Source organism: Salmo salar, chromosome ssa20, assembly GCF_905237065.1.
Source record: "Salmo salar chromosome ssa20, Ssal_v3.1, whole genome shotgun sequence".
Taxonomy (NCBI): Eukaryota; Metazoa; Chordata; class Actinopteri; order Salmoniformes; family Salmonidae; genus Salmo; species Salmo salar.
In genome coordinates, this window is record NC_059461.1 from 86,091,281 (window position 1) to 86,103,780 (window position 12,500).

At 45.1% G+C, this 12,500-nt stretch overlaps 1 protein-coding gene across 1 annotated transcript in view; it reads right to left on the minus strand.

The window, feature by feature from the left end:
• Positions 1 to 12,500, minus strand: part of lekr1 (leucine, glutamate and lysine rich 1) — a 61,815-nt gene that overhangs the window by 18,021 nt on the left and 31,294 nt on the right. The window contains exon 3 of the mRNA XM_014163512.2: positions 1,550 to 1,941. Coding sequence (XP_014018987.2) covers positions 1,550 to 1,941 — 392 coding nt within the window. The remainder of the gene's footprint in view (positions 1 to 1,549; positions 1,942 to 12,500) is intronic.

Sequence of the window (12,500 nt, forward strand, 5' to 3'; positions counted from 1 at the left end):
GAAATAACCTACACTCAGGATCAAATTAAACAGTTTTAATATAGCCAATTGAAATTTTTCACTAGTGAGTTTGAGCATCTCATTTAGGATGCCATCAGGTCCGCATGCTTTTTCAAATTTGAGAGCCTGAAGTTTCTTATAGAGCTCCTGGTCAGTAATTGGGGAGTCCAATGGGTTTTGATTGTACTTTATAGCTTTTTCTAATCCATTCAACTTCTCATGGATTTGGCGTTGTTCTGCGTTTGTGTCAATTTGAACGGTGTTGTAGAGTGTTTTGAAATGGGTTGTCTCTCTCTCTCTGTCTCTCTCTCTCTCTGTCTCTCTCTGTCTCTTTTTCTCTCTCTGTCTCTCTTTCTCTCTCTGTCTCTCTCTCTGTCTCTCTCTCTCTGTTGCTCTCTCTCTGTGTCTCTCTCTTTCTCTCTCCCTCTGTCTCTCTCTCTCGCTCTCTTTCGCACTCTCTCTCCCTCTCCCTCTCTCTTTGTCTCTCTGTCTCTCTCTCTCGCTCTCTAGTTCTCTCTCGGTCTCTCTCTCTCTGTCTCTCTCTCGCTTGCTCTCATCTGTCCGATGCTCATCCTCTTTCCACCTTATTCCCTGTGATATCGCTCTCTCTTTCCGTCTTTCCATCCACCACTTTTTCCTTGTCTGAGTCAGATTTACTAGTCCACCTGCAGGTGGGCTGGTAACTATGTCAAACTGAAACTGTTCATCAGAGCAGAAGGAAATAGCTGGTACCACACAGAAACATAGTTCCTCAGCTCTGGTCATGTCTCAAGCCCTCTATTTCTATAATAGACACTCTTCCACCCTCTGTTTCTATAACTGCCATCCCTCCCTATTTCTAGAATGGGGATGTGAAAGGCGATGGCGTGAAAAAGATATTCTATTGAGATATCCAGTAAATCTATAATTACACTGAGATGCTCGCTTGCATCACAGAGAGAGAGGGAGAGAGAGAGAGCGAGAGAGAGACGTAATGGTGTGCATGGGTTAGGCACATCAACGTGACTCAAAGGTAATTGGAGGCATTAAACTTATTATTAAATATGCTTTCACACTAGGGATAGAAGACACAAGAACACACATTCAAATGCACACATATACGCTCATACCATAGTTATAGAGACATAGCCTAGGCCTAGACATTAGATAAACACACACACATGCACGATACACGGAACCGTGCACGGTACACAGATGCATGCACGGTACACAGATGCGTGCACGGTACACAGATGCGTGCACGGTACACAGATGCGTGCACGGTACACAGATGCGTGCACGATACACAGATGCATGCACGATACACAGATGCATGCACGATACAGATACAGGCCTACAGCTAAGTCAAGATCTAAATCTAAGTTAGATATCTTCTGTGAAATCTACAATACGTGGCCATTTTTTCACGGCTAATCTTTTCTCCTCTCTTCTTTCCTTCTCTCTGGAGTGAAATACGGAACAGAATCTGTCGGGCTGCCAAAAAGTGTCTGCATTACAGTAACAGGTCAGTGTGTTGGCCTGCCAGACAGACTGCAAATATCTCTCCCACCTCTCTTCCAGCTGATGTAGGTCTTCCCTCTGTTCCTCCAGATGAGTGTTGGCCTGATGGAGTTTTTCTTTCAGGACTCTCCATCTCTCCTCACTCATTTTTTCTATCTCCTCATTTAGGAATCTCTTCTCTTTAAACCTCTTTTCATGTTCTTCTCTCAGGACTTTCTCTTTCTCCGTGGCCCCTCTTTGGATCTCTTCTCTCAGAGCCCTCTCCCATTCCTCTCTGCCCAGTTCCAGCAGCTCTCTCTTGGCTCTCTCTCTCTCTGTGGCCCCGCTCTGGTTCTGGAGCTCTCTCTCCACCTGGGCCAACCTGTCCTGGAGGAGCTGGAACTCGTGGAGGATGAGATAACTCACACCGCAGTACTGACACACAGTCTCTGACCTCTCCATCTGAAAACAACAGACAGAAAGTACATCAGTCTCTCAGCCAATCGATCCAATAATGTAATCCTAACTAATGTGATTTTAACCACCACCAAATGTAACTCTACCCTTGCCTCTAACAGGGTAGCCTTTCGGTTACTAGCATTGGGCTAGTAACCGAAAGTAACCGAAAGGTTGCAAGTTCGAATCCCCGAGCTGACAAGGTACAAATCTGTCGTTCTGCCCCTGAACAACACTGTTCCTAGGCCGTCATTGAAAATAAGAATTTGTTCTTAACTGACTTGCCTAGTTAAATAAAGGTAAAAAAAATAATAAAATTAAACTCAAATAGCTTACCAACAATTACAATTCGTGTGAATGATATAAACCCCTTATAAGGGATTCATATTTCTGTCCATTTTGCTGCCAACTAATTGACCCTCATTAAGCGATCAACAAATGGTAAAAAAAAAAACGTAAAATGACCTGACCAACAAAGAAACACTATCAGAGATATATAATGTATATAATGACGAGATGCTTATGCTTCCGCCCCCTAAAAATTTAAGTCGTCCCAATGCGGGAAAGCAGGAGACAAGCTTAGGCCAGAAAATAAACCCATTGGACTTATTTTGGTTAGATTTTGGCGAGAATGAAACCTCTCGCTTCGCCTCTTCCTCTCTGATACTATGCACGCATACAAGGCCTGGATATTGTTCAATAAGAGCTTAATGGAAACATGTAAAAATAGCAAGCCTATTGTCTTCCAGTCAAAATGCTTTAGTCTACTATTGAACATGAAACTCCTGTAACGAAGAAGATAATAACACGTCATTTTCAAACATTTACCCAAAATGCAATTCGCGGAAAACACAGTTCTAAACTGCACACCTAATGCAAGCAGTTCCATATGTGAAAGAGATGAACATCTCGGTAAGAAACTTAGAAAGAGGGGGAACCTAATGGCAACTACTATGATGGGTTGCTAATATGACTAGGATTGTGCCTTTGGCTTCTGGACATCCAACGAAAGTTTATATGAAAACCAATAGAACAGGAGAGAAATACTGGTTAATGGCATCAGGAAATCTTTATAAAATAATTGCCTCCATGTTTTTATGGATGGATTTTTGAAAGGCTACATTGAAACAAGGAAGACATGCCTCATTATTTGAAGTAAAGTAAAACGTTCAGGTTTCAAACCATTATACTGCCTCAAGCCCACATTGTAAAGTGGTAGGTGACGCGCTCATAGTAGGCAGGCTATAGAATACAACAGTATGAGTCATAATACCCATATAACCTAGCAGTCAAATAGGGAAATGGTTCCAATCATTTTTCCACCATTCATTTTTCCCCATAGGGGATTTTAGAACCACTTACAATAAGGGCTGTGTTTCGTGTAGGCTTACCCTGGCGTGACGTTTTGATAAACATGTATATCTCTCTCAGACAAGGTGACTTATCAATATATATTCGCCTGTATCTATCCCTTAAAAACGAAACGCTAATTAACCAAAAATACCATGATGATCTGGATGAGACTGCCAAATTGAGGCAAAGGTAAAAATCTCTGGACGAACTATCTAACGTTAGCTAAATGTAGTAATGAATAGATTTCTTTAAATAGACAATTCTGTGAACTGTCTTGTGCAATTTTTAAATTGACACAATACCTGTTAACAAAGGTGTCAGCTAGAGATGACCTGCAGGATCAATACCTGTTAACAAAGGTGTCAGCTAGAGATGACCTGTTAACAAAGGTGTCAGCTAGAGATGACCTGTTAACAAAGGTGTCAGCTAGAGATGACCTGCAGGATCAATACCTGTTAACAAAGGTGTCAGCTAGAGATGACCTGTTAACAAAGGTGTCAGCTAGAGATGACCTGCAGGATCAATACCTGTTAACAAAGGTGTCAGCTAGAGATGACCTGTTAACAAAGGTGTCAGCTAGAGATGACCTGCAGGATCAATACCTGTTAACAAAGGTGTCAGCTAGAGATGACCTGTTAACAAAGGTGTCAGCTAGAGATGACATGCAGGATCAATACCTGTTAACAAAGGTGTCAGCTAGAGATGACCTGCAGGACCAATACCTGTTAACAAAGGTGTCAGCTAGAGATGACCTGTTAACAAAGGTGTCAGCTAGAGATGACCTGCAGGATCAATACCTGTTAACAAAGGTGTCAGCTAGAGATGACCTGTTAACAAAGGTGTCAGCTAGAGATGACCTGTTAACAAAGGTGTCAGCTAGAGATGACCTGTTAACAAAGGTGTCAGCTAGAGATGACCTGTTAACAAAGGTGTCAGCTAGAGATGACCTGTTAACAAAGGTGTCAGCTAGAGATGACCTGTTAACAAAGGTGTCAGCTAGAGATGACCTGCAGGATCAATACCTGTTAACAAAGGTGTCAGCTAGAGATGACCTGCAGGATCAATACCTGTTAACAAAGGTGTCAGCTAGAGATGACCTGCAGGATCAATACCTGTTAACAAAGGTGTCAGCTAGAGATGACCTGTTAACAAAGGTGTCAGCTAGAGATGACCTGTTAACAAAGGTGTCAGCTAGAGATGACCTGCAGGATCAATACCTGTTAACAAAGGTGTCAGCTAGAGATGACCTGTTAACAAAGGTGTCAGCTAGAGATGACCTGCAGGATCAATACCTGTTAACAAAGGTGTCAGCTAGAGATGACCTGTTAACAAAGGTGTCAGCTAGAGATGACCTGCAGGATCAATACCTGTTAACAAAGGTGTCAGCTAGAGATGACCTGTTAACAAAGGTGTCAGCTAGAGATGACCTGCAGGATCAATACCTGTTAACAAAGGTGTCAGCTAGAGATGACCTGTTAACAAAGGTGTCAGCTAGAGATGACCTGTTAACAAAGGTGTCAGCTAGAGATGACCTGTTAACAAAGGTGTCAGCTAGAGATGACCTGTTAACAAAGGTGCCAGCTAGAGATGACATGCAGGATCAATACCTGTTAACAAAGGTGTCAGCTAGAGATGACCTGTTAACAAAGGTGCCAGCTAGAGATGACCTGCAGGATCAATACCTGTTAACAAAGGTGTCAGCTAGAGATGACCTGTTAACAAAGGTGCCAGCTAGAGATGACCTGTTAACAAAGGTGTCAGCTAGAGATGACCTGTTAACAAAGGTGTCAGCTAGAGATGACCTGTTAACAAAGGTGCCAGCTAGAGATGACCTGCAGGATCAACACCTGTTAACAAAGGTGTCAGCTAGAGATGACCTGCAGGAGCTTGCAAGGATTTGTAGATTTGTAATTAGCATTTTAAATAGAACCGTATATATTGATAAAAGTCAACTTGTCCGAGAGAGACTTACATGGTTATCAAAACGTCTAGCCAGGGTAAGCCTACACGAAACACAGCCCTTATTTTAAGTGATTCTAAAATCCCAGATGGGAAAAAAATGAATGGTGGAAAAACAATTGGAACCATTTCCCTGTTTGAGCGCAAGGTTTTTATGGCACCTCCATTGTGGGGCTCTGTAGCCTATGCATCCGAATGGCGTATGGGAGATGTGCTTTACCAATTGAGAATGAGAAATAACAATAGCTCTTTTTAAATCGTGGCCTCCATCCTTTTTAACACACTATTGCATTTAGAATTGTATATTTGATGCGCAATAACTGGGCTGACCAATGACTGGGCTGACCAATGACTGGGCTGACCATGTCACGTCCTGACCACAGTAAGATGTGATTTTCTATGGTAGAGTAAATCAGGGCGTGACAGGGGGTGTTTTGTGTTTTTCTATGTTTTCTATTTCTATGTTTAAGTTCTAGTTTTTCTATTTCTATGTTTTTTTTTGGGGGGGGTTGATCTCCAATTGGAGGCAGCTGGTCCTCGTTACCTCTGATTGGAGATCATATTTAAGTAGGGGTTTTTCTTCCTGGGTTTTGTGGGTGATTATATTTTGAGTAGTGTTTGTTTCTCTCTGCGTCACGGTTTATTGTTTTGTAAATTCAGTTATTTATGTTTTCCAAAGATTCACGGATTTAATAAAATGTGGAACTACAACCACGCTGCACTTTGGTCCGATCCTTTCGACAGCCGTGACAGAATCACCCACCACAAAAGGACCAAGCAGCGTGCCCAGGAGCAACAGAAATGGACCTAGGAGGAAATTCTGGACGGAAAAGGACCCTGGAGGCAGGCTGGGGAGTATCGCCGTCCGAGGGAGGAGATTGAGGCAGCTAAAGCGGAGCGGCGTCATTATGAGGCGCTGTACCAACAACGAGGCAAGGGCGAGAGACAGCCGGGGGGGGGGGGGGGGGACACGGGGAGATTGGCAGAGTCAGGTTGGAGACCTGAGCCAACTCCTTGTGCGGGGGGCGAGTGATCGCGCAAGCACCATGTTATGCTGAGATACGCACTGTGTCGCCAGTGCGCAGCTACAGCCCGGTGCACTCGGTGCAAGCTCCTCACAGGCGCCGTGCTAGAGTTGGCATTCAGCCAGGAAGGAGTATGCCTGCTCAGCGTTCCTGGTCTCCGGTGCGTCTTCTCGGTCCAGGTTATCCTGCGCCAGCTCTACGCACGGTACCCCCAGTTCGCCAGCACAAACCTGTGCGACCTGTCACAACGCCTCGCGCTTGTCGGGCTACGGAGGTTATCCAGCCAGGACGGGTTGTGCCAGCCATAAGCTCCAGACCTCCAGTGCGCCTCCACAGCCCAGTATACCCTGTGCCTGCTCCGCACACCCGGCCTCCAGCGACGTTCCCTAGTCCAGAACTCTCAGCGACGTTCTCTAGTCCGGTGAGACCTATTCCAGCTCCACGAAAGAAGCCTCCAGGGATGATCCATGGCACGAAGCCTCCAGGGATGATCCATGGCGCGGAACCTGTAGTGATGATCCATGGCACGCTCCCCAGTCCGGAGCCTCCAGCGACGCTCCCCAGTCCGGAGCCTCCAGCGGCGGCCTGCAGCAGCCTGCAGCCCAGAACCTCCAGCAATGATCTACAGTCCGTTTCTTTCGACGACGATCCACGGTAAGGTGGTAATAAAGCAGAAGGATCAGCGGGTGGAGCGGGGAGTACGCCCCGAACCTGAGCCGCCTCCTCTGCTGGAGGTTAAGGTTATATGGACTGCATTTGAGCCACCATAGACAATTGTCACCCTCCCTACCCTCCCTTTTGTTTTGTGGTTTCTTTTGTTTTAGGTGCATTCGGAGTCTGCACCTTTTTTTGGGGGGGGGGGGGGGGGTACTGTCACGTGCTGACCATGGTAAGATGTGATTTTCTATGGTAGAGTAGGTCAGGGCGTGACAGGGGGTGTTGTGTTTTTCTATGTTTTCTATTTCTATGTTTAAGTTCTAGTTTTTCTATTTCTGGTCCTCGTTACCTCTGATTGGAGATCATATTTAAGTAGGGGTTTTTCTTCCTGGGTTTTGTGGGTGATTATTTTTGAGTAGTGTTTGTTTCTCTCTGCGTCATGGTTTGTTGTTTTGTAAATTCAGTTATTTATATTTTGCAAAGTTTCACAGATTTAATAAAATGTGGAACTACAACCACGCTGCACTTTGGTCCGATCCTTTCGACAGCCGTGACAGACCAATGACTGGGCTTACAACAGCAGGCTTCACTCCAGAAACCTACAGGCTTTTTGAGGAGCTATTCTGGTCCTGTCTGACAGGTGGTAGACTATTCATCTCCTCTAACTAGGCTCTGTATCCTGTCTGAGAGGTGATATTCTTCTCCTCTAACTAGGCTCTGTATCCTGTCTGACAGGTGATATTCTTCTCCTCTAACTAGGCTCTGCATCCTGTCTGACAGGTGGTAGACTATTCATCTCCTCTAACTAGGCTCTGTATCCTGTCTGACAGGTGATATTCTGCTCCTCTAACTAGGCTCTGTATCCTGTCTGACAGGTGATAAGATGCATGACGACTAACGAAAATACCCAAGTGCCAATTAAATTCCACACAATTATGCAAATTAACCAGTCTCACCAGCTCTCACTCTCACCTCCACCCACTAGTCAATCTCACCAGCTCTCACTCTCACCTCCACCCACTAGTCAATCTCACCAGCTCTCACTCTCACCTCCACCCACCAGTCAATCTCACCAGCTCTCACTCTCACCTCCACCCACTAGTCAATCTCACCAGTTCTCACTCTCACCTCCACCCACCAGTCAATCTCACCAGTTCTCACTCTCACCTCCGCCCCAGTGAACACAGAGGGTTGTATGATGACAACATAGAAAGAGAGAGAACAAGAGAAAAGGAGTGAGAGGTGGGACAATGAGAGAGAAGAGGGAACGATACTAAGGAGGGGACAGCATTGTGTGTCTACCAGAGTTGGCCTACATTCTATTTTCTTTCTATTTGACGTTTGACAAATGGCTGACGTGTGAGCTCACCTACTGTAGCTTTCCTGGTGACATGTGCTTTTAAAATAGTTTAATCTCAGAAACAGGCCCCGCTGCTGTGCCTGTGGCCTTTGTTATTATGGATGTCATATCTCACCGCGTCAGAGGATCCGTCTAGATTACATCACAACCCAGAGGCTTCCCAGTGATAACGTGACAGAGGATGTTCTGGTGACAATCTGACAGTTCACGTGTCTTTGAGGCACAGGTTTGTAAACAAGGTGAAGCAAGCCCAGAAATGTGTCTGTCAGCCGTAAAACACACCGTGGCCGAACAAATGGCGAACGAACGGCAGACTGTCATTCGATGCGATGTGTTTTCGTCTTAAGTCTATACTCTGACAACGCACGGACCGGTCAAATTATAAGTGGAATAAAAATATACAGTTGTCAGTGTCAGTTATGTGGAGGTGAGGATAGAGTCAAGCGCAGGACACAGAACTGAGTAAAATAATGTACTTTACTCTCGAAGAAACTCATAAATCAAAATCAAGGCAGGGATAAATAATCCTGACACAAAACAACTAACACGATGACAAGCAAACAATCACGCTCAAAACATAATGAGAACCAGAGGTTTAAATAGGGAAAATAATCATCACGAGATGGGAACCAGGTGTGAACAATCAAGACATAACAAATGGAAAAAGAAAGGTGGATCGGTGGCAGCTAGAAAGCCGGTGACGTCGACCGCCGAACGAACAAGGAGAGGCACCAACTTCAGCGGAAGTCGTGACAACAGTACCAATTAAAAGTTTGGACACACCTACTCATTCAAGGGTTTTTCTTTATGTACATTGTAAAATAATAGTGAAGACATCAAAACTATGAAATAACACATGGAATCATGTAGTAACCAAAAAAGTGTTAAACAAATCAAAATATATTTTAGATTTTAGATTCTTCAAAGTAGCCACTCTTTGCCTTGACAGCTTTGCACACTCTTGTCATTCTCTGGTTACTGTATATCTGTCTTTCTATTGATCACCCTCTACCAGTGCTTCTTCACTCTCTGTCAGTCTTCATTTATGTCATGTCCCCGTCTAGAATGGTTTATCTGTGTCATATCTAACTTCATCTGCCGTCCGTCTTACTGTGTGTCTGTGTGTGCGCGCGTAGGGCTGTTGTGGTGACCTCATTACCACCACACCGGCAGTCATGAGTCATGACCACAGTAAAATTCCATGTGATCGTTGAATCACGGTAATCTCTCATTCACTCTGGACATGTGTTAGTAGAACCCAACTCATTAATGATCATCAGGTCCTAATGGCCTGGTTATAAAGGGCTCTATTGTCCCTCCATCAGGTCCTAATGGCCTGGTACTCCGTGCTCTATTTTCCCTCCATCAGGTCCTAATGGGCTATTACTCAGGGCTATATTGTCCCTCCATCAGGTCCTAATGGCCTGGTTATAAAGGGCTATATTGTCCCTCCATCAGGTCCTAATGGGCTATTACTCAGGGCTATATTGTCCCTCCATCAGGTCCTAATGGCCTGGTTATAAAGGGCTCTATTGTCCCTCCATCAGGTCCTAATGGCCTGGTTATAAAGGGCTCTATTGTCCCTCCATCAGGTCCTAATGGCCTGGTTATAAAGGGCTCTATTGTCCCTCCCTCAGGTCCTAATGGCCTGGTTATAAAGGGCTCTATTGTCCCTCCATCAGGTCCTAATGGCCTGGTTATAAAGGGCTCTATTGTCCCTCCCTCAGGTCCTAATGGCCTGGTTATAAAGGGCTCTATTGTCCCTCCATCAGGTCCTAATGGTCTGGTTATAAAGGGCTCTATTGTCCCTCCCTCAGGTCCTAATGGCCTGGTTATAAAGGGCTCTATTGTCCCTCCATCAGGTCCTAATGGCCTGGTTATAAAGGGCTCTATTATCCCTCCATCAGGTCCTAATGGTCTGGTACTCAGGGCTCTATTATCCCTCCATCAGGTCCTAATGGCCTGGTTATAAAGGGCTCTATTATCCCTCCATCAGGTCCTAATGGTCTGGTACTCAGGGCTCTATTATCCCTCCATCAGGTCCTAATGGCCTGGTTATAAAGGGCTCTATTATCCCTCCATCAGGTCCTAATGGTCTGGTACTCAGGGCTCTATTGTCCCTCTAACCACTCTGACATCAATGCAAATACAATCTAAAATCACATCAAACACTTCACACATCAAAACAGTATGTGCTTTTAAAACTCACCTCACTGTGATGATTGATGTGAAGAAAGAAGTTCAACAACAGGTTAAACTGAATGGAAAACATGAGTTGTGAATGTTGGTTCAATGCCTAACAACAACAAAATGGACAGCGCTTTTCTAAGGTGAGGATTCATTCAAAACACCATAATATGCCACACCTGTCAGATGCATGTATTATCTTGACAAAGGATTAATTCTCACTAACAGGGATGTAAACATATTTGTATCACAACATTTGAGAGAAATATCCTTTTTGTGTATATGGAATATTTCTGGGATCTTTAATTTCAGCTCATGAAACACGGGACCAACACTTTACATGTTGCGTTAATATTTTTGTTCAGTGTAGTAAAGTCAAGATTACATTGCGAATAGTCTGATGGGTGAAAATATGACCACTTGATGAGAGAACAGCGTGTGCAGCCTGAGATAACCGGCTGACAAAATGTCATGACCGCCACAGCCCTAGGTCTGCGTGTGTTGTGATGTGTGGATGAGTGAGTTATTTTTATTTTTATTTCGTGCAAAATGTCCACATGCTTCCTGGAGGCTCAGAGAGAGAGAGAGAGGATTGTGGAGTGCAGACAGGATCAGCATGGTGTGTGTGTCTGTGAAAGCCAGTCTATGTGTGTCTTCATGTGTGTGAGCCTGTCTATGTCTGTGTGTTTGCGTGTGTGTGAGGGGGCAGGCAGGGGGGGGGGGTTCCGTCAGGCCAGGGTTGAGACACGGTCGAGGCCTCAGGTCAGACCAGGCTTCTATATCGCTCTCTTGTTTTCTTCCACAATCACTCAGGCACATACCCCACCCCGACACACACTCAAACTCATACACACACACACATCCGCGCTCACACCCGATAAAGATACGAAGACAGACAGCACTCTAAGCACATTATCACACACACACACACACACACACACACACACACACACACACACACACACACACACACACACACACACACACACACACACACACACACACACACACAGACACACACACACTGAGGCCCTGGGGGTGGTGTGTTCGTTGTTCTCGTGATAAAGCTGGTTCCTGCAGAAAGACCCCTTGCCCTTGGCACTGACACATTCGCTTAGCGCTCAAACTACAAGCTAACCCCTTCAACTCCCCCTCCCCACACACACACCCTTTATACCCCCCCCTCCCCAGAACTGACACAAGGAGAGAGGAGGAATTGAATAATAAAGAAAAGAGGAGAAAGAAAGACGGAAAGAACAGGCTTGGTGGTTCATATGCTAATGCCGGCAGCCAATGAGAGTGAGTTCTGCTCAAGCTGTTCTTCCTAGACAGCAAAAGATTTCTGATGCTCCCTCTAGTCTTCTCTCTCTCTCTCCCTCTCCCTCTCTCCCCCTCTCCCTCCCTCCAATTTTTATTTATTTAACGAGGCAAGTCAGTTAAGAACAAATTCTTATTTACAATGACGGCCTACCCCAGCCAAACCCTAACCCGGACAACGCTGGGCCAATTGTGCACTGCCCGGGACTCCTAGCTGGGACTCCCAATCACAACCGGTTGTGATACAGCCTGGTAGGAGAGGTAGTTACACTGGATTAATTTCAGGCTACAGTAAAGCATGAATCATAACGATGACTGAAATGATTCTCCGCTGTGCCCTCTGACGAAACATCAAACAGGCAAAGCGTCAATACAGGACTAAGATCGGATCTTACTACATTTTACATTTACATTTTAGTCATTTTGCAGACACTCTTATCCAGAGCGACTTACAGTAGTGAATGCATACATTTCATACAATTTCATACATTTTTTTTCCTGTGCTGGCCCCCCGTGGGAATCGAACCCACAACCCTTGGCGTTGCAAACACCATGCTCTACCAACTGAGCTACAAGGAAGGCTGCACCGGCTCTGATGCTCATCGGATGTGGCAGGGCTTGCACACTATTACAGACTACAAAGGGAAGCACAGCCGAGACCTTCCCAGTGACACGAGGCTACCAGACGGGCTAAAATACTTCTATGA